This window comes from Oncorhynchus mykiss, chromosome 17 (assembly GCF_057628025.1).
Source record: "Oncorhynchus mykiss isolate SJ-2025 chromosome 17, ASM5762802v1, whole genome shotgun sequence".
Taxonomy (NCBI): Eukaryota; Metazoa; Chordata; class Actinopteri; order Salmoniformes; family Salmonidae; genus Oncorhynchus; species Oncorhynchus mykiss.
The window spans coordinates 11,209,700-11,232,996 of record NC_143038.1 but is presented as its reverse complement, the minus strand read 5'-3'; the positions used below and the strand labels follow the sequence as shown (position 1 = coordinate 11,232,996).

The 23,297-nt window shown below is 45.6% G+C and overlaps 1 protein-coding gene across 1 annotated transcript; it reads right to left on the bottom strand.

The window, feature by feature from the left end:
• Nucleotides 1-1,746: 1,746 nt before the first annotated feature.
• LOC110495157 (E3 ubiquitin-protein ligase TRIM39) lies at nt 1,747-6,197 on the bottom strand. The gene is made up of 2 exons (XM_021570487.3): nt 6,057-6,197; nt 1,747-3,619 (listed from the first exon to the last, which is right to left on the bottom strand). The coding sequence occupies exon 2, from the start codon at nt 3,615-3,617 to the stop codon at nt 1,935-1,937; it is 1,683 nt and encodes a 560-aa protein (XP_021426162.1). The 5' UTR covers nt 3,618-3,619; nt 6,057-6,197; the 3' UTR covers nt 1,747-1,934.
• Nucleotides 6,198-23,297: the final 17,100 nt, after the last annotated feature.

Below are 23,297 nucleotides of genomic sequence, written 5' to 3'. Positions count from 1 at the left end.
CTGGCCGGGTGGTGCCAGGACAACAACCTCTCCCTCAACGTGATCAAGACTAAGGAGATGATTGTGTGGACTACAGGAAAAAGAGGACCGAGCACGCCCCCATTCTCATCGACAGAGCTGCAGTGGAGCAGGTTGAGAGCTTCAAGTTCCTTGGTGTCCACATCCCCAACAAAGTAACATAGTCCAAGCACACCATGACAGTCGTGAAGCGGGCACGACAAAACCTATTCCCCCTGCCTGAAAAGATTTGGCATGGGTCCTCAGATCCTCAAAAGGTTCTACAGCTGCACCATCGAGAGCATCCTGACTGGTTGCATCACTGCCTGGTATGGCAACTGCTCAGCCTCCGACCGCAAGGCACTACAGAGGGTAATGCAAATGGCCCAGTACATAACTGGGGCCAAGCTTCCTGCCATCCAGGACCTCTATACCAGGCGGTGTCAGAGGAAGGCCCTAGTCATAGTCCAGCCACCCTAGTCATAGACTGTTCTCTCTGCTACCACACGGCAAGCTGTACTGGAGCGCCAAATCTAGGTCCAAGAGGCTTCTAAACAGCTTCTACCCCCAAGCCATAAGACTCCTGAACATCTAGTCAAATGGCTACCCAGACTAGTCACATTGCCACCCACTCCCCTCTCACCATCACTGCCACTCTCTGTTGTCATCTATGCATAGTCACTTTTAATTAACTCTACCTCAACTAACCAGTGCCCTGCACATCGACTCTGTACCGGCACCCCCCTGTATATAGCCTCCACATTGACTCTGTACCGGCACCCCCCTGTATATAGCCTCCACATTGACTCTTTACCGGCACCCCCTGTATATAGCCTCCACATTGACTCTGTACCGGCACCCCCTGTATATAGCCTCCACATTGACTCTGTACCGGCACCCCCCTGTATATAGCCTCCACATTGACTCTGTACCGGCACCCCCCTGTATATAGCCTCCACATTGACTCTGTACCGGCACCCCCCTGTATATAGCCTCCACATTGACTCTGTACCGGCACTCCCCTGTATATAGCCTCCACATTGACTCTGTACCGGCACCCCTGTATATAGCCTCCACATTGACTCTGTACCGGCACCCCCCTGTATATAGCCACCACATTGACTCTGTACCGGCACCCCCCTGTATATAGCCTCCACATTGACTCTGTACCGGCACCCCCTGTATATAGCCTCCACATTGACTCTGTACCGGCACCCCCCTGTATATATTGTTGTTTTTTACTGCTCCTCTTTAATTACTTGTTACTTTTATCTCTAATTCTTACCCGCATTTTTTGAAACTACGCTGTCGGTTAGGGGCTTGTAAGTAAGCATTTCACTGTAAGGTCTACACCTGTTGGATTCGGAGCATGTGACAAATAAAATGTGATTGGAATTTACAATGAGGCTTAGAGAATTTCGCATTTTTAAAGATAATTCACTGCTATTCTATACATTTTGCCATGAGGCTGAGAGAAAATGTTGCAGTTTTACACCTAATTTCCTGTAATTCTAAACATTTTGGCCATGGCTTATGACATGTTCATATGCTATATGGGGAGAAGGGGTTTGGGGCCCCCAGAGCCCGTGGGCCACCCGCCTTGCAGGGGAATGCACACCTGCTTGCTGTTCCCGTCAGACCAGATCGGATCAGTTCAATTAGCAATGCCAGGAATGATGTTCCCCACTCTCCTTTGGCATTTTCCTTCAGCCATCAATCCAACATACAGAGACAGATCAACACACACAGTTTAGGGAAGTACAGTACTTTTTCTTTATTTTCACAAGAAAAATGAGAGAAACAGTTGCATTGATACATTTATACCTTGAGATTAGCTACATCAGAGTACACACAATATACAGGAATGAAGGCCAGAATTACTAAGTCACTGTATCCTCATCCTAAAAAAAAACAAGCAACTATTTGTTTATATCGACTCACACCCCGAGCACTGGGCCAGTCATGTGACTGACAGGAGAGATGACCAGTGGAGCTATGTTTCTTTTACCATCAGGATACCCACAGTGGAAGTATGGATAGAGTTTCTCAGTGAATTTGTAGCCAGTGAAAGAGCAGATGTGAGATCTGGCTGTGGCATCCACATCATAAATGGAGACCCGACCCTCCTCATAATCCACAAACACCCCCACCTTCTGGGGCTTCTTTTTCAGGTAGTAGTGTACTTTGGGGTCATTAGGCACGTAGTCATTATCTGTATCCAGGCCAAAAGTCCAGAGTCCATCCTCAGGGCTCAGTGGTAACCACCCCTGCCTATTGATCGACTCAGTGGCCACTCCTAAATCCCATTCAGTCTTCCCCTTCACCTGTACCTCAAAGTAAGATTTCCCTGAGGAGAACCCTTCCTTCCCCAGGACACTGTATGTATAAGTAAACCTCTTTGGGTTCCTCAAGAAATTCTGTGATTGATCCCCACACCTCACTTGTTTCCCATTCACGGAGAGGGTTAGTTCCGGATGTGCTGTATCAGGGTCCAGAGTCACATTCATTGCATACTGCTGAATCTTCTTTGTCTTAGCTTCACACAATGTCCTCAGCTCATTCTCCATCTCATTATGAAATCGCTTTACCTTACTCATCAGTTTGTCCTCCAGCTGAGATACAGCTCTTTTCATGTACCCCATGCGCAGGTGGCTTTGAACACTGATCTCAGACCAGTTATTGGTCTTTACTGGGAGACACCAGGATGGGGAGCTCTGGAGGAGTTGGAGATGGTCCTCAGTGTGTGAGAGCTGCCCCAGCTCAGAGCTTATCCTCTTCAGCTCAGTGATTTCTTTCTCCAGTTCTTTAATAAGACCTTCACCCCACCTGTCCACAGCTTCTTGCTTCTGCTCAACCACACCAATGAGCTCAGCCTTAAATTTCTCAATGGAGTGAACTAGAGCGGTGAAAACCTGCACTTTGCCAAATATATCCATCTCAGTGTGTCTCTTGCTGAGATCTACTGAGTGTTTGATCTCCTTGACCTTCTGCAGATGCTCCTGAATCATCTGCTTCACTTTTGCTTCTGTCTTCCCAAGCTGAGCCTTCCTTTGGTCACATTCATCTTCCAGAGGTATGCTGTTGTGAGCCTTGTGGTCAGTCTCTGAGCAGAACTGACACACACATGTCTGGTCAGTCCGACAGAACAGCTCGAGGAGTTTGTTGTGTTTCTTACATACCCTGTCTTCAAGGTTCTTTACAGGGTCGATCAGTTGGTGTCTCTTCAGGGCTGGGGCTATCTGATGATGCTCCAGATGAGTGTCACAGTACGAGGTCAGACAAATAAGGCAGGACTTCCGAGCCTTGCGCTTCCTGCCAGTGCAGACATCACAGACCACTTCTCCGGGCTCTGCAGCGGAATCCTCTCTGTCTCTCACTCTCAATCCCTTGAAATGCTCCGCAACTCCTTTGAGTGTTCTGTTGACATCTGGTTCAGGTCTTCTGTGGAATATCTTGTTACACAGGGGACACTGGCACAGATCTGTGCTATCCCAGTATCCTTTGATACAGGCCTTGCAGAAGTTGTGTCCACACGGGATGGAGACTGGGTCAGTAAACACATCCAGACAGATAGCGCACTGGAACTGCTCTTCAGACAGGAGACTGCTGGGCGATACCATATCTGGAACACATAATGAACAGTTATTGGAATGAGTGAGCTTTGATAGCTTTGCTTACTAATCGTACAGTGCCCTTCTGAAAGTATTCATACCTCTTGACTTATTCCACATTTTGTTGTGTTACAGCCTGACTTCAAAATTGATTAAATATATATTTTTTCTCACCCATCTACACACGATACTCAGTAATGACAAAGTGAAAACATGTTTTTAGAAATGTTAGCACATTTATTGAAAATTAAATAGACAATTATCTAATTTACATAGCTATTCATACCCCTGAGTCAATACATGTTAGAATCACCTTTGCAGCGATTACAGCTGTGAGTCTTTCTGGGTTAGTCTCTCAGAGCTTTGCACACCTGGATTGTACAATGTTGGAACATTATTATTTTTATAATTCTTCAAGCTCTGTTAAGTTGGTTGTTGATCATTGCTCTATAGCCATTGTTATGTCTTGCCATAGATTTTCAAGCAGATTTAAGTCAAAACTGTAACTAGGCCACTCAAGAACATTCAATGTCATCTTGGTAAACAACTCCGGTGTATATTTGGCATTGTGTCTTAGGTTATTGTCCTGCTGAAAGGTGAATTTGTCTACCAGTGTCTGTTGGAAAGCAGATTGAACCAGCTTTTCCACTAGGATTTTGCTTGTGCTTAGCTCTATTCCATTATTTTTTTTCCTAAAACACTCCCTAGTCCTTGCCGATGACGCGCATACCCATAACATGATGCAGCCACCACCATGCTTGAAAATATGAAGAGCGGTAGTCAGTGATGTGTTGTGTTGGATTTGCTCCAAAACCTCCCTGGTCTTTGTGGTTGAATCTATGTATGAAATTGTCACGCCTACTCCTGCTCCCTCTCTCCAGCGCTCAACGTTTCCGGTCTACTAACCACTGGTCCTGGCAACCCATATTGCACACACCTGGCAACCATCATTGCAGGAAACTTTATTGACCTGACCCTCACCTCCTCCCTAAAGTTAACATCATACCCGCTCCCCTCTCCTTTTCCTGTCCAAGCACTGAACAGGAGCACCCATTGGGATCCGACACAATTACGCATGTCACAGCACCACTCTCCCTCACCGTGGTCCCCAAGCACCAGGAAAGCCTTCCCTTCCTCATCATCACCACGCCGTACAGAAAGTCATCCACAGCCTCCCGTGGCTACAACTTCCTAACCCGTCATCTCCTGGTCAAAGATGAGAATCACCTCTTGGGGACCAGGATGCCGGAGGACCTGCTTTCCTGTACCCTATGGTTCCACGTCAGCTCTGGAGAGGGGCTCTGGAGAGGGAACCCACTCCTGCCACCTGCCCTAAAGGGCACACAAATCCCTCGCCGCTGGACACCCAGGTATCTCCCGCACCATCCAATCCCTCTCCAATAAATACTGGTGGCCCAGGACGTGGCCCTCTATGTCAACTCATGTTCGGTATGTACTCATCAGCGGCCTTGGTCACATCTGTCCGTAAACCTTGGGGGGGGGGGGGGGGGGGGTACTGTCCCTCCCTCTGGCGCTCAATGTCTCCGGTGTACTAACCACCGGCCCTGGCAACCCACATTGCGCGCACCTGGCAACCATCATTGCGCACACCTGTTCCCCATCGTTAAGCACACCTGGACTTCATCACCACCCTGATTAATCTCCCTTCATACTCAGTCATCAAGCAGTATTGGTTTAGTGACGTTCAGTACGCTGCTCCTGTTTTGTATTTTCTTCATGTTTATTATTATTAAACTCACCTTCTGCACCTGCTTCCTGACTCCCTGCTTATACGTTACAGAAATTCACTGCATGACCGAGGGACCTTACAGATAATTGTATGTGTGGGGTACAGAGATGAGGTAGTTGTTCAAAAATGATGTTAAACGCTATTGTTGCACACAAAGTGAGTCCATGTAACTTATTATACGACTTGTAAAGCACATTGTTACTTCTGAACTTATTTAAGCTTGCCACAACAAAGGGGTTGATTACTTATTGACTCAAGACATTTCAGCTCTTCATTTTGAATTAATTTGTAAAACATTCTAAAAACGTTATTTCACTTTGACATCCATTTCCAATGCTGTCTGTAACACAACAGTTGGATAGAAAATCAAGGGGTGTGAATACTTTCTGAAGTCAGAGTAGTACTAACTGTACATTCATTTAGAATTAGAGTAGTTCAAATTGTATTGGTCACATACACAGCCGATGTTATTGCGAGAGTAAGCGCTTCTAGTTCCAACAGTGCATATCTAACTTGTAATTCCACAACAACTACCCAATACACACAAATCTAAGTAAATGAATGGGATAAGAATATATACATATACAAATATACATGCAAATATATTTTGTATACAAATGAGTTTTTTTTTTGCCTAAAGACGAACAAGTAAAAACAGGTGAGGACACAGAAAGGGCTGTGATGAACTCTTTACTCACCTTCGCTTGTGTGTATGAATGTGTCTGTGTGGACACTGCTCTCTCCACCACTCTGAGTCCTAGTAGTGCAGCTGTGTAGGAAACCTCTGAAGATGAGACAAAATGAGACAAGATGTGTTACATTCCACTTCTATCAACTCTCTGATGCTCCTTACCGTCAGTTGAGTGACAGAATACCTGTCTCTATTTCCTGCTCGGGAAGTTCACCATTCGTAGCTCATATCGACATAACTGTTCTTTATAACCCTTTTGCACCATTCACGATCTGGCTTCACCTTTCGGGTATGAAAACCAGCTTTTAAAAGATGAGGGAAGGCTCACCCTTTTACACCAAGACTGTAATATGGTAAAAATGATTCTAGTGAAACAACTACTTCCCAGTTTCATAGAATTAAAGAGGTTTATGGGTAGAAACAACAGGAAAGAATGACAGAGTATAGAAACACTTATAATTTTGACACGTAATCGATGTGTCAAGGCTGCTTGAGGAGATGAGGTGGGGGAGGATCATTGTTATCATTGTTATCATTGTTATCATGGTCCACACATTCATACACACAAGCGAAGGTGAGTAAAGAGTTCATCACAGGCCTCCTAATTGTCCCTAGAATTTCTAAGCAAACAGCTGGAGGCAGGGCTTTCTCCTATTGAGCTCCATTTTTATGGAACGGTCTGCCTACCCATGTCAGAGACGCAAACTCGGTCTCAACCTTTAAGTCTTTACTGAAGACTCATCTCTTCAGTGGGTCATATGATTGAGTGTAGTCTGGCCCAGGAGTGGGAAGGTGAACGGAAAGGCCCTTGCTGTCTCTGCCTGGCCGGTTCCCCTCTTTCCACTGGGATTCTCTGCCTCTAACCCTATTACAGGGGCTGAGTCACTGGCTTACTAGGGCTCTCTCATGCCGTCCCTGGAGGGGGTGCGTCACCTGAGTGGGTTGATTCACTGATGTGGTCATCCTGTCTGGGTTGGCGCCCCCCCCCCCCCCCCCCCCCAACCCTTTGGGTTGTGCCGTGGCGGAGGTCTTTGTGGGCTATACTCAGCCTTGTCTCAGGATGGTAAGTTGGAGGTTGAAGATATCCCTCTAGTGGTGTGGGGGCTGTGCTTTGGCAAAGTGGGTGGGGTTATATCCTTCCTGTTTGGCCCTGTCCGGGGGTGTCCTCGGATGGGGCCACAGTGTCTCCTGACCCCTCCTGTCTCAGCCTCCAGTATTTATGCTGCAGTAGTTTATGTGTCGGGGGGGCTAGGGTCAGTTTGTTATATCTGGAGTACTTCTCCTGTCCTATTCGGTGTCCTGTGTGAATCTAAGTGTGCATTCTCCAATTCTCTCCTTCTCTCTTTCTTTCTCTCTCTCGGACCTGAGCCCTAGGACCATTCCCCAGGAAAACCTGACATGATGACTCCTTGCTGTCCCCAGCCCACCTGGCCGTGCTGCTGCTCCAGTTTCAACTGACCTGAGCCCTAGGACCATGCCCCAGGACTACCTGACATGATGACTCCTTGCTGTCCCCAGTCCACCTGACCGTGCTGCTGCTCCAGTTTCAACTGTTCTGCCTTATTATTATTCAACCATACTGGTCATTTATGAACATTTGAACATCTTGACCATGTTCTGTTATAATCTCCACCCGGCACAGCCAGAAGAGGACTGGCCACCCCACATAGCCTGGTTCCTCTCTAGGTTTCTTCTTAGGTTTTGGCCTTTCTAGGGAGTTTTTCCTAGCCACCGTGCTTCTACACCTGCATTGCTTGCTGTTTGGGGTTTTAGGCTGGGTTTCTGTACAGCACTTTGAGATATCAGCTGATGTACGAAGGGCTATATAAATAAATGTTATTTTATTTTATTTGATTATGGCAAGGCGTGTCATCAAAAGGCTTCTGGATTAACGAGACATTGGCATCTCTCCAGACCTAAACATGTAACCCATCCAGACTGTCATGTCTGTGTCGGTCTGTCTGCACGTCCCGCCTCCCTTTTACACTGAAGGAATGAATATCCTGATTAATAACGTGAAAGCCAGTTGAGTGCTGAGTGATGGGAAACGCTGAGCAAGGAGGAAGTATCCTGTTTTTGATTTTTTTCCGGCAGTTTACTGGAAAATACTTCCTCTTTGCATTTGCAGCTGTTGTTATGTAAAAATGCGTTTACAGTCAGTTGAGTCTTGCAAGGCTGTACAGGACGCACATAGCTACAATTGTCAGTCAGAATTGTCTGACTAAACCTGCTATGATTACCTCATGAAAGGTGCAAGAACAATGTTTTTTTTTTTCTGCAGTAGGCCTCCCCCCATTGTGGGTATGCTTGAACACTGTCCTCCTAACCTGATTGTAAGGAAGAATACAATCCTCCGGCCGCTCTCAGGAGACTCAGAAATTCTCCTTTGTTTGCTGCTCATGCACAGTTTGACATCACCTCAGACAATACAATCTCCAGTCTCCAGTATCCTTCCCCTCTATACTCTACCATGACCATACAGTCTGATGTAGTTCAGCACAGCGTTGTCAGTTTGCTTTTAAACTGACAGGTGCTCGACCCACAAACGCTTGAGGCATTTTGGCGAGGCTGTCAGGAGTCCTTTATGCAGTCAGAACCACCAAGTTAAAGTGGATTTCCATACAATAGATGGCCGTTTACTGATAACAAATTGAAGCAATATAATGGTCGGTCAAAGGAGACATTTGAATAGAGTTACTCTTGCAGTCCATTGGCATTGCAGTGTATTAATATATGTTTTTCTCAGTGAACAGATGTCAGGATTATATGTTGTCCTTCACACTGTAACGTATTAATCATACCAGTCAGATTGTCGTACTTATGGGGGAAAGTGATCACAATTGGCATGCACATAAAAATTCATCAAGGGAGTTTCGTATATGTATTTAAAAAAAGATGTGTGTGTGTGTGTGTGCGTGCGTGTGCTGGCCCCAGTTCTGTAATTCTCTGTAAAGATCCACTAAAAGCAAGACTAATCCTAACAAATAAAATCAAATACATAAATAACTGCTGCAATGTGTTCTCTGCATCCCTGACTCCTGACTCCTGACTCCTGACTCCTGACTCCTGACTCCTGACTCCTGACTCCTGACTCCTGACTCCTGACTCCTGACTCCCAAACCTCCCTGCTGGCCAGAAAAAGGGCCACAACAATAAGAACGCCATGTACAAGGGCAGAGAACCGTGAAACCACTCTCAATACCGCCACAATGGTTGAATCGACGTTGTTCCTACGTCATTTCAAATGCCGTGGAACCAACATGGAAATAGATGTTGAATTGACTTCTGTGCCCAGTGGGTGTGTTGAACCATCTCACCCTACCTTTCAATCAAAACCCTCCTGTCTAGATGAATCAGTATCTGGCGCATATTTTCTAGAAAACAAGTCATTGGGAAATTGTGTGTTCCCAAATAAAAATGCAGATTTAGATATTACCCTGCTTTGAGTTGAAGGGAGCTATCCTTTCGAATTAGCCGTCCCACACAGTCCTGCATATGTATATTATCTGACAGGTAGGTCGGGAGAGGCTGGGCACAGGCCTGGGAAACTGTGGCCTCCAGACACCCACGTGCTAAGGAATTACATTGGCATGGTCACATGTTGCCCACACACACAACCCTCTGCCGCTTCGGGAACTAACGTCAGTTCTTGTGACTCAGGCTCGCGCAGCATCTATAAAATATGGGTAGTGTGTGTATGCTAATCTATGCTGCTCTGTCTCTTTCGCTCTGGTCGTACTGTGGTGGTCTTAGTCTGGACTTAGTCTGGTCCACTGAACCACGAGCTGAACCACTGTTAGGTTAGCAGGTCACCGTCAAAGTTGGATTTGTGACTTGTCCGATGACTGTTAAGACGTCTACGGTTGCGTTTCTCTGAACACTGCACTATTCTATTGCCTTCGTTCCTCCTCCATTGTTCTTCTCCAATAGCCCAGAGCCTTATCCAATCCCACTGAAAGTCCTGGAGTTGAACCAAAAGACACAGCCAGGAGCCTTGTCTCGTCATCATTACTCTCAACGCGCCACGTGCCAATGGTTTCACTCACATAAAGGGCTTCTTTGCCATGGTCTTGTCTGAATAGACGAGTCCAACCACAGTTTGTGCACCTTGAATGTAGAGGTGTGCCAAGGTTGCGTGTGTGTGTGTGCACGTGCGTGTGTGTGTGTGTGTAGGTGGCACACTGACAGAAGACTTGGTAAGAGGATGCCAGGTGTAGCAGATGTGTCCTCTTACCCAGAAAGCAGCTTGACTAGTCATCCAAGTCCCAGAGCAATGCATGCTAATGAAAGCCTGCTGCTGACTAAATGTTCCCTTACACTCAGTATTCAACACTCAATTGGCTTTCACATGAGGCAGACTTTGTGCCATTGAATAACTTGTCAGGAAGGAATAAAAATCAGAAAGATTGGGATGAAGTACAATTGGATCCCTTCTTGACCCATTTTAAATGTTCCCATAGTTTACAATGCAGCTGTATGGAATTGCACTGTAAATACGTGCATTGGCTTCACAAATTAGATTAAAGTAAATAGGTCAATTAGGTAAATGCATAGGTAAAACATAGGTAAATGCATTCTAAATGACGCAATTGGCAACCAATGATCTAACCCAAAAGAGGTGAGGTAGATGGCAGAATACTGACCATTGATTGTATGTAAGACTCAAGTCACACCACATATTCTCTTATGAAACGTATCGTCTTTGACAACGAAGGTTCACCAACAGCACGCCTTAAACCAAGCGTACAAAGAGATTAAACATCCAAAACGATTTTCTGCACTCCCCACAGGGTTGGCCGACCAGCGCCTGTGTCCTCACAGCGGGGGAAGAGCGTTAACAGGCACCTTGCTGGGTACCAGATAAAACACACTGTCATCTATCTATCTATCTCTCTATCTATCTATCTATCTATCTATCTATCTACCTCACAGCCCCAGAAAATCCCCCCCCCCCTTCCATCTACCTCCACTACCTACTTCCCCTCGCCTACACACAGTATCTGTCTCCCTCCTCCCTCTCACCAACATTACTCTCCACTGTGGCTCCGATCATGGCTTTGTGAGACTTATCTCCATCATGTGGTTAAGGCCTAGGAGGGAAAAATGCCTGGCAGATTGAATTAGACAACTGTTTGCTCTGTTGCGGTCCAGCCCACCGCCATCTCAAAGTTCTTACAGTCCTCTTTATCAGCCCTTTACTTATTCATCAATCACACCTGTCTCTGTGAGCACCTACCACAAATTAAAGTTAAATTAGCCAACTGTGTGCTGTGTCTTGCTGTGTCTCTCCCTACATCCCGTTCAGAGTTATTACCATAGAAACAGAATCATTCTAGTTCCGTGTTTATTACAATCCTCTTCATCAGCCCTTCACTCATTCTCCAATCACACCTGTCACTCCACCTGTCACAACGTGATGAAGAGCTTCAGTATGGCATTTCAGTGATTGGCAAAAAGCCACAGCAGATCCCTGTGACAATGAAGGTCCTATCCCTCATGTCCCTCCATTTGTTCCCCAGGAAAATAGAAGCAATCAGGCCCCATGTGCCAATACACAGGACATAATACACAGATGGAAATCAATCTGAGAGACTACAGTAATAGCTGTACATCCACTTGTGAGCTGGCCCTGGAATTAACTTTCCTAACTTTGCGCTCAGAAGGCATCCTTTGGAAGAAAGTAGAGGTGTCTGTGGAATTTGTAGATCAAATTTGTAAAGAGACAGAGGAGCCGGCTAAAACCTGTGAATGGATTGCATTTCAATTGGTTCAGGGGAACGTGATCTGGGTGTGAACATGGTGGTGTAGAGACATCAGAAGGAGCCAGGGGAAGTGATAACTCAGCTGCCTGCTGTGACACAGGGCTAACTTCATGTATGGGTTTGAGTCCCGGGTTACGTCCCAAATGGCACAGTATTCCCTTTAAACATAGGGCCCTGGTCAAAAGTAGTGCACTACTTTAGGACACAATGGAACACTCCCTGCTGCTTATAGCTGTAATTAATACCTAATCTAAAACCACTAACAAGTCCCTTGTTGTTGTCATCAAGTGCAAGTCTTTGATGGAGGCTTGGAAGCTTGCTGCAATGCATTGTCGTGACGTTGTATTAGTTAATGTGACGACTGTTGCTCATCGAATGATTAAAAGTTTCTAATTGCGTGATTAACTGAATCAAGCAATTATTAACTCATTAACCTGGGGCACCATGGGAAAATACGTTTCTATTTCCCAAATTAACTCAAACAATTTCAGAATATCGATTTTACAACAGCCGCTAATTAATCAGTTACCTCTACAACCTCGTTCTGAACGTCGCATAATCCGGGAATCTGCACGGACCCGGGTCTCACCAATGAGTTCGTACCACACCAATCTTAGTTGAGTATTTATTTACTAGAAAGCTAAAATGATGATAAAAGGTACACATACACAAAAACACATTCTAGGCTATTGATTAGAACTTGGTATAACGGGCCAACACACTATGGCGCGTGTTACCCAAAATGGGGATTTAAAAGAGAGAGAAAAAGAGAAAGTACACGAGATAAATATACATTTGGGTGAATTTTTCAGCTATGCTTATTCTAACCCTTGCCTTGCCCCAAACCGCCGCTCTTACGGGTCAGAATATAATGATGTAATTACGTGGGGAAGGTCTCTGTGGATTCTCCGCGTGGACCGTTCAGGCTGCTCAATGACGCACTTCTCTGGTCGTCCTCACGATGTCAGTGTCCTTTTGGCCTAGGAGTCTGTTCCCTCGCCCTTGTTCTGGAAGGGCTCTTCTGGGGACAGACAGCTCTGTAGCTCAGAGCTCACAGCGTAGGAATGAAACAGTGTAGATACCACGATTCGATGGGAAGTGGAAGCTAGGTGGTTCGACTTGAATTCACCCGCTTAGACACAGCTACTCATCTGTAGCTTGGGTAGAAAAATGTTTATTTGTCTTCAAACTTGTGTTGCATTTTGGGTTTGTTGACTTTTTAGACCTCGGCTGCAGCTTGGGTCACATAGTCTTATCTGTAAATTCTTTACTCACAGGTTTTATACCCCCTTGTCAGAAGTGGGCGTAGCCGCCTTTAGCGCAATTATCTGGGCATACCTAGTTAAGAGGCAAGGTCTAGATTTTACTCAAATCCAATTTTAGACAACTAACTTCACATTTCATCTTTACCAAAACATTCTCTTTGATTTGGACATTTTCCATACAACGTACAATGTATAAACATCAAACATATACTAGGTAAACTGTTGACGTTACAATGTTTTCGTAATAACGTCATCTATTCACCTTTAATAACAAAACAAAAATGACATACATTTTCATATTCCATCTATCGTCATGACCACCATTGTGGCTGACGGAAACCATTGTTCCAAAGTCCCTTTATTTCATGTTTAATGTTCTGAGGCTGGTTCTCCATAGTAACAGGACAAAGGAAATTGTCTGTGGCCTAAGATTTACCAGGGGCGTGAGGGGTCATAAAACCCCCACATCTTCAGACCCCTAGATCTCTCCTCCTCTGTTGGGGTTGAGAGATAATCTGTAGGGTTGTGGTCTCCTGTAACCTGACCTGATCAAGACAGTCATGACAGCATACTTAATCTAGTATGGCTTGTGTGAGCATTTTATACCAGCAGTGTATACAATGCCTGAATGAAGTAAATATATAGGAAAAGGTAACCCCTGTGGATATAATCACTGCAACTTAGTTCTCGGTTAACCAATTACCAATTACCGTGTTATCTCCCTTCTCTAGTGGACTTCATTTCTGCATGCTCCGTCATGAAATAAATAGACAAACCAGTCAGGTATTCTACAAGATGAAATGAATGAATAAATCACCCTTTTCTTTACTGACGGAATGCATCCTCCTTTCGTTCCCGTATCCCCTGAAAGCACCTATTGATCCCTGACGACAGCACTATCAGAAGGATGTATCAGAATGTATCAGAATACATGAACCACTTTTCTTTCCTCTGGCTCTGATAACCCTGGAATGTCTTAGCGAGAAACCCATGGTAACTCAGAAATTCGTCATCACGTTCCCTTCACTCCCCCCCCCCCCCCCCCCTCTGTCTATTTTGTCAGTACTTTTTTGTAATCATTTATGAATATCTGTTTACCTGATTGACATTTTACTGCATTGTTAGGAGCAAGTAACATGAGCGTTTCACAGAACCCGCTATAACATCTGCTAAACTGTGTACGTAACCAATAAACTTTGATTAGATTTGTATATCCCCCTCTGTCTCACTCTCCTTCGAACAGATAGAGGGGGGAACCACATAACTGTGCATCACTCAATACAGGTTTGCATTAAGACTGGATATGAATGATAACAAAGCTTCTACCTCAAAATAATTAACACATGACTAATCAAATCAAATCAAACTGTATTGGTCACATAGACATATTTAGCAGATGTAATTGCGGGTGCTCCTAGCTCCAACAATGCAGTAGTATCTAACAAGTGACTATGTAGTGACTATATGATGATGGGTCCCGCTTTATTTATATATTGGCTTCATAAGCACAACAATAAGCACTACAATCATCTGCAACCATATATCGGGCTCTAGAAAGATTCACTATGTGGCATAACTGTGTGACATAATCATTTATTTGCTCGCATTTATTAATATTTTAAAGAGCATGAAATACGGTTCTAGATGATTTGTGACCCATTTATGCAGTGCTTATGAAGTCTATATAAATGCTTTATGAAGCCTTCATAAGATGCACTTCAAATACAGTGGGACCTGATGATGTACAGTATAGGCCTAATGACTATTAGTCGTTAAGAGGCCGTGGATTAAATCTTAACATTTAAATGTTTTCTTCTGTTTTAGTGAAGCTTAAATAAACAAACAAGTAATTAATAGGTTATCACTGTGTAATTACCATTCTACCATATCATTTCTACGTAAATATCTAAAATATATCTAATTGCTACCCAAGTATTATGGTTTATTGCATGAGCACAGGAGTAAAAGAAAGAGGGAGAGAGAAATAAAGGGAGGGAATGACAGCAGCATATCCATGGTTAATAGGTGGATGTCTTAGGCCCGTTTCTGTCTTTCCCTCTGTAGTGGGCCCTCATGCCCTACCATCCTCATAGTGCCTTACTTTCTGTCTTTCCCTCTGTAGTGGGCCCTCGTGTGCCCTACCTTCCTCGTAGTGCCTTACTTTCTGTCTTTCCCTCTGTAGTGGGCCCTCGTGTGCCCTACCTTCCTCGTAGTGCCTTACTTTCTGTCTTTCCCTCTGTAGTGGGCCCTCGTGTGCCCTACCTTCCTCGTAGTGCCTTACTTTCTGTCTTTCCCTCTGTAGTGGGCCCTTGTGTGCCCTACCTTCCTCATAGTGCCTTACTTTATGTCTTTCCCTCTGTAGTGGGCCCTCGTGCCCTACCTTCCTCATAGTGCCTTACTTTCTGTCTTTCCCTCTGTAGTGGGCCCTCGTGCCCTACCTTCCTCATAGTGCCTTACTTTCTGTCTTTTCCTCTGTAGTGGGCCCTCGTGCCCTACCTTCCTCATAGTGCCTTACTTTCTGTCTTTCCCTCTGTAGTGGGCCCTCGTGCCCTACCTTCCTCATAGTGCCTTACTTTCTGTCTTTCCCTCTGTAGTGGGCCCTCGTGCCCTACCTTCCTCGTAGTGCCTTACTTTCTGTCTTTCCCTCTGTAGTGGGCCCTCGTGTGCCCTACCTTCCTCGTAGTGCCTTACTTTCTGTCTTTCCCTCTGTAGTGGGCCCTTGTGTGCCCTACCTTCCTCATAGTGCCTTACTTTCTGTCTTTCCCTCTGTAGTGGGCCCTCGTGCCCTACCTTCCTCATAGTGCCTTACTTTCTGTCTTTCCCTCTGTAGTGGGCCCTTGTGTGCCCTACCTTCCTCATAGTGCCTTACTTTCTGTCTTTCCCTCTGTAGTGGGCCCTCGTGCCCTACCTTCCTCGTAGTGCCTTACTTTCTGTCTTTCCCTCTGTAGTGGGCCCTCGTGCCCTACCTTCCTCGTAGTGCCTTACTTTCTGTCTTTCCCTCTGTAGTGGGCCCTCGTGCCCTACCTTCCTCGTAGTGCCTTACTTTCTGTCTTTCCCTCTGTAGTGGGCCCTCGTGCCCTACCTTCCTCATAGTGCCTTACTTTCTGTCTTTCCCTCTGTAGTGGGCCCTCGTGCCCTACCTTCCTCATAGTGCCTTACTTTCTGTATTTCCCTCTGTAGTGGGCCCTCGTGCCCTACCTTCCTCATAGTGCCTTACTTTCTGTCTTTCCCTCTGTAGTGGGCCCTTGTGTGCCCTACCTTCCTCGTAGTGCCTTACTTTCTGTATTTCCCTCTGTAGTGGACACTCGTGCCATACCTTCCTCATAGTGCCTTACTTTCTGTCTTTCCCTCTGTAGTGGGCCCTCGTGCCCTACCTTCCTCGTAGTGCCTTACTTTCTGTCTTTCCCTCTGTAGTGGGCCCTTGTGTGCCCTACCTTCCTCGTAGTGCCTTACTTTCTGTCTTTCCCTCTGTAGTGGGCCCTCGTGCCCTACCTTCCTCGTAGTGCCTTACTTTCTGTATTTCCCTCTGTAGTGGGCCCTTGTGTGCCCTACCTTCCTCATAGTGCCTTACTTTCTGTCTTTCCCTCTGTAGTGGGCCCTCGTGCCCTACCTTCCTCATAGTGCCTTACTTTCTGTCTTTCCCTCTGTAGTGGGCCCTTGTGTGCCCTACCTTCCTCGTAGTGCCTTACTTTCTGTATTTCCCTCTGTAGTGGGCCCTCGTGCCCTACCTTCCTCGTAGTGCCTTACTTTCTGTATTTCCCTCTGTAGTGGGCCCTTGTGTGCCCTACCTTCCTCATAGTGCCTTACTTTCTGTATTTCCCTCTGTAGTGGGCCCTCGTGCCCTACCTTCCTCGTAGTGCCTTACTTTCTGTCTTTCCCTCTGTAGTGGGCCCTTGTGTGCCCTACCTTCCTCATAGTGCCTTACTTTCTGTATTTCCCTCTGTAGTGGGCCCTCGTTCCCTACCTTCCTCGTAGTGCCTTACTTTCTGTCTTTCCCTCTGTAGTGGGCCCTCGTGCCCTACCTTCCTCGTAGTGCCTTACTTTCTGTCTTTCCCTCTGTAGTGGGCCCTTGTGTGCCCTACCTTCCTCGTAGTGCCTTACTTTCTGTCTTTCCCTCTGTAGTGGGCCCTTGTGTGCCCTACCTTCCTCGTAGTGCCTTACTTTCTGTCTTTCCCTCTGTAGTGGGCCCTCGTGCCCTACCTTCCTCGTAGTGCCTTACTTTCTGTCTTTCCCTCTGTAGTGGGCCCTTGTGTGCCCTACCTTCCTCGTAGTGCCTTACTTTCTGTCTTTCCCTCTGTAGTGGGCCCTCGTGCCCTACCTTCCTCATAGTGCCTTACTTTCTGTCTTTCCCTCTGTAGTGGGCCCTTGTGTGCCCTACCTTCCTCGTAGTGCCTTACTTTCTGTCTTTCCCTCTGTAGTGGGCCCTCGTGCCCTACCTTCCTCATAGTGCCTTACTTTCTGTCTTTCCCTCTGTAGTGGGCCCTCGTGTGCCCTACCTTCCTCGTAGTGCCTTACTTTCTGTCTTTCCCTCTGTAGTGGGCCCTCGTGCCCTACCTTCCTCATAGTGCCTTACTTTCTGTCTTTCCCTCTGTAGTGGGCCCTCGTGCCCTACCTTCCTCGTAGTGCCTTACTTTCTGTCTTTCCCTCTGTAGTGGGCCCTTGTGTGCCCTACCTTCCTCGTAGTGCCTTACTTTCTGTGTTTCCCTCTGTAGTGGGCCCTCGTGCCCTACCTTCCTCGTAGTGCCTTACTTTCTGTCTTTCCCTCTGTAGTGGGCCCTTGTGTGCCCTACCTTCCTCGTAGTGCCTTACTTTCTGTCTTTCCCTCTGTAGTGGGCCCTCGTGCCCTACCTTCCTCGTAGTGCCTTACTTTCTGTCTTTCCCTCTGTAGTGGGCCCTCGTGCCCTACCTTCCTCATAGTGCCTTACTTTCTGTCTTTCCCTCTGTAGTGGGCCCTCGTGCCCTACCTTCCTCGTAGTGCCTTACTTTCTGTCTTTCCCTCTGTAGTGGGCCCTTGTGTGCCCTACCTTCCTCGTAGTGCCTTACTTTCTGTCTTTCCCTCTGTAGTGGGCCCTCGTGCCCTACCTTCCTCGTAGTGCCTTACTTTCTGTCTTTCCCTCTGTAGTGGGCCTTCGTGCCCTACCTTCCTCGTAGTGCCTTCCTTTCTGTTTCTCTCTCTGTGGAGAGGGCCCTCGTGCCCTACTTGAGGTTCTTACGACTTTGGCCCAATCCAAATTCAACAGGCTCTGATCCAAGGAGCAGGATATTCCACACACACACACACACACCAAGTGGTGTAGTACTACTTAAGTAGTTTTTGTTCGTATCTGTCCTTCACTTTACTATTTCTAATTTTGGACAACTTTTACTTTTACTTCACTACATTCCTGAAGAAAATAATTTACATTTTCCTTGACACTCAAAAGTACACGTTACATTTTGAATGGCTAGCAGGACAAGAAAATGGTCCAATTCATGCACTTATCAAGAGAACATCCCTGGTCATCTACTGCCTCTGATCGGACTCACTAAACACAAATGCTTCTTTTGTAAATTATGTCTGAGTGTTGGAGTTTGCCCTTGGTTATCTGTAAATATATATATTTTTAAATGGTGCCATCTGGTTTGCTTAAAATAGGGAATTTGAAATGATTTATACTTTTACTTTCAATACTTAAGTATATTTAGCAATTACATTTACATTTGATACTTAAGTATATTTAAAACTAAATACTTTTAGAGTTTTACTCAAGCAGTATTTTAGTGGGTGGCTATCACGTTTACTTGAGTACTTTTCTATTTAATGTATCTTTACATTTACTCAAGTATGTCAATTGGGTACTTTATCCACCACTGTACACACCACTGTCAAAGTCCACAGCTTAGTATAGCAAGCCTCTCTATAATTAGACTGGTGAGTGGTGAATTACCATAACACCGCCACATCTCTCATGCGGTAATGACAGAGATGAGCGTGAGATCCATTTGTCCAATTACAGAGAGACTGTTTCATAAGACAGTATTTGTGTGTGTGTGTGTGTATGTGTGAATGTGTGTGTGTTTGTCTGCAATTTCCCCCCCCATCCTCCTTCGATAGTAATTCAATCTATTGTACTACTCCACATGATTACAGTGGCGAAGATGGTCCGTTTGGTCCTTACAGCTGCTGCCAATACAGACAGACGGTGGCTTCCTTGCATTGTCCTGCCCTGCAAGGACAGCCCCTTTCCAATACAACACAAACACAGAATGTCACCTACTTCACGTAAGCACAAGAACGTGAGCATGCGCGGGCACACACACACGCCAAACCTCTGCACGAGAATATAAAGCGTGTCTCTATGACAAAAGCAGGTGTCACTGGGCGACGACAATTGATTTGATGAGTTATAAACAATCCGACTGATTCTCAGCCGCATAGCCAATATTTGCACTATATGTACAAAAGTATGTGGACACCCCTTCAAATGAGTGGATTCGGCTATTTCAGCCACACCTGTTGCCGATGGGTGTATAAAACCGAGCACACAGCCACGCGATCTCCATAGACAAACATTGGCAGTAGAATGGCTTTACTGAAGAGCTCAGTGATGTCTTTCCAACAAGTCAGTTTGTCAAATTTCTGCCCTGCTTGAGCAGCCCCGGTCAACTGTAAGTGCTGTTATTGTGAAGTCGAAACATTCTGGAGCAACAATGGCTCAGCCGCGAAGTGGGCCGCGAGTCCTGAAGCGCGTAGCGCGTAAAAATCGTCTGACCTCGGTTGCAACATTCACTACAGAGTTCCAAACTGCCTCTGGAAGCAACGTCAGCACAAGTGATTCATGAAATGGGTTTCCATGGCCGAGCAGCCGCACACAAGCCTAAGATCTCCATGCGCAATGCCAAGCGTTGGCTGGAGTGCTGTAAAGCTCGCTGCCATTGGACTCTGGAGCAGTGGAAACGCGTTCTCTGGAGTGATGAATCACGCTTCACCATCTGGCAGTCCGACAGACGAATCTGGAGTGGATGGATACAGCCCTTAGACATGGTATATTGGCCATAAACCACAAACCTCCGGGGTGCCTTATTGCTATTATAAAGTGGTTACCAATGTAATTAGAGCAGTAAAAATACATGTTTTGTTATACCCATGGTATACCACGACTGTCTGCCAATCAGCATTCAGGGCTCGAACCATCCAGTTTATTATAACAAATAACCCATACCCGATAGGTCAGGGATGAATTGAGACAAATAGGAGACACCTTCAAAGATAAATCCCATTTAAACTCTCTGCTGAAGACTCAAAGGAAAATGTGGGCTAGAATGGCAGCTTTGTGGAATGATTGAGTTATACAGTGGCTTTTAGATACTGTTGAAGAGTTTCAAACAGAATGTCGGTTGACTTTGAATAGCTCTCTGTCTGTCCTTGACCAGAGGATCTTTTAATTGTGGATTCAGAAATAGCCAATTCCAGCTATATTGTAGCTACATAGTCATTGGAAAGCACCCCATGGCATACATCCAATAAATTGATTAATGGGATTGAGGTCGTGTGTCAGACTTGCAAATGCAGGATTGTTATTCCCCACTGTTTGCTATAGTATGTTTTTTTGTGATATCCAATTGGTAGTTACAGTCTTGTCCCATCGCTGCAACTCCCATACGGACTAAGGAGAGGCGAAGGTCGAGAGTCATGCTTCCTCTGAAACGCAACCCTGCCAAGCCACACTGCTTCTTGACACACTGCTCGCTTAACCCGGAAACCAGCCGCACCAATGTGTCGGTGGAAACACCGTACAACTGGCGACCGTGTCAGCATACCTGTGCTAGGCCCGCCACAGGAGTCACTAGTGCGTGATGGGACAAGGACATCCCGGCCGGCCAAACCCTCCCCTAACCCAGACGACGCTGGGCCAATTGTGCGCCGCCTCATGGGTTTCCCGAGTCGCAGCCGGCTAATACACAGCCCGGGATCGAACCCGTGTCTGTAGTGACGCCTCAAGCACGGCGATGCCGTGCTTTAGCCCGCTGCGCTACTCGGGAGGCCCTTGAATCATGTTTTGTGTAAAAACACAGCCAATTAGACAATTGTCTTTGGGTAAAACTAAAACATTGCACAGACATTCAAACATAATTGCAGTGCAAGAACAACGATATTTTTGACCTGGAAATCTGGAAGGCACAAAAAATTGCCAAAGACTCCCTAGCCACCCTAGTCATAGACTGTTCACTCTGCTACCACACGGCAAGCGGTGCCGGAGCGCCAAGTCGAGGTCCAAAAGGCTTCTTAACAGCTTCTACCCCCAAACCATAAGGCTCCTGAACAGCTAATCAAATGGCTACCCTGACTATTTGCATTGTCCCCACCACACCCCCCATTTTTACACTGCTGCTACTCTCTGTTCATTATCCATGCATAGTCACTTTACCTCTACCTACACGTACATATTACCTCAATGACCTTGTCTAACCGGTGCCCCTGCACATTGTCTCTGTACCGGTACACCCTGTATACAGCCTCACTATTGTTATTTTACTGCAGCTCTTCAGTTTCTATTTTTCTCATTATTTTATATTATTTATTTTTTACTTCAGTTTATTTGAGTAAATACTTATCACTCTTTTTCTTAAAACTGCATTGTTGGTTTAGGGGATTGTCAGCAAGCATTTCACTGTAAGGTCTACCTACACCTGTTGTATTCAGCATTTCACTGTAAGGTCTACCTACACCTGTTGTATTCAGCATTTCACTGTAAGGTCTACCTACACCTGTTGTATTCATCATTTCACTGTAAGGTCTACCTACACCTGTTGTATTCAGCATTTCACTGTAAGGTCTACCTACACCTGTTGTATTCAGCATTTCACTGTAAGGTCTACCTACACCTGTTGTATTCAGCATTTCACTGTAAGGTCTACCTACACCTGTTGTATTCAGCATTTCACTGTAAGGTCTACCTACACCTGTTGTATTCAGCATTTCACTGTAAGGTCTACCTACACCTGTTGTATTCAGCATTTCACTGTAAGGTCTACCTACACCTGTTGTATTCAGCATTTCACTGTAAGGTCTACCTACACCTGTTGTATTCAGCATTTCACTGTAAGGTCTACCTACACCTGTTGTATTCAGCATTTCACTGTAAGGTCTACCTACACCTGTTGTATTCAGCATTTCACTGTAAGGTCTACCTACACCTGTTGTATTCAGCATTTCACTGTAAGGTCTACCTACACCTGTTGTATTCAGCATTTCACTGTAAGGTCTACCTACACCTGTTGTATTCAGCATTTCCCTGTAAGGTCTACCTACACCTGTTGTATTCAGCATTTCACTGTAAGGTCTACCTACACCTGTTGTATTCAGCATTTCACTGTAAGGTCTACCTACACCTGTTGTATTCAGCATTTCACTGTAAGGTCTACCTACACCTGTTGTATTCAGCATTTCACTGTAAGGTCTACCTACACCTGTTGTATTCAGCATTTCACTGTAAGGTCTACCTACACCTGTTGTATTCAGCATTTCACTGTAAGGTCTACCTACACCTGTTGTATTCAGCATTTCACTGTAAGGTCTACCTACACCTGTTGTATTCAGCATTTCACTGTAAGGTCTACCTACACCTGTTGTATTCAGCATTTCACTGTAAGGTCTACCTACACCTGTTGTATTCAGCATTTCACTGTAAGGTCTACCTACACCTGTTGTATTCAGCATTTCACTGTAAGGTCTACCTACACCTGTTGTATTCAGCATTTCACTGTAAGGTCTACCTACACCTGTTGTATTCAGCATTTCACTGTAAGGTCTACCTACACCTGTTGTATTCAGCATTTCACTGTAAGGTCTACCTACACCTGTTGTATTCAGCATTTCACTGCAAGGTCTACCTACACCTGTTGTATTCAGCATTTCACTGTAAGGTCTACCTACACCTGTTGTATTCATCATTTCACTGTAAGGTCTACCTACACCTGCTGTATTCAGCATTTCACTGTAAGGTCTACCTACACCTGTTGTATTCAGCATTTCACTGTAAGGTCTACCTACACCTGTTGTATTCAGCATTTCACTGTAAGGTCTACCTACACCTGTTGTATTCAGCATTTCACTGTAAGGTCTACCTACACCTGTTGTATTCATCATTTCACTGTAAGGTCTACCTACACCTGTTGTATTCAGCATTTCACTGTAAGGTCTACCTACACCTGTTGTATTCAGCATTTCACTGTAAGGTC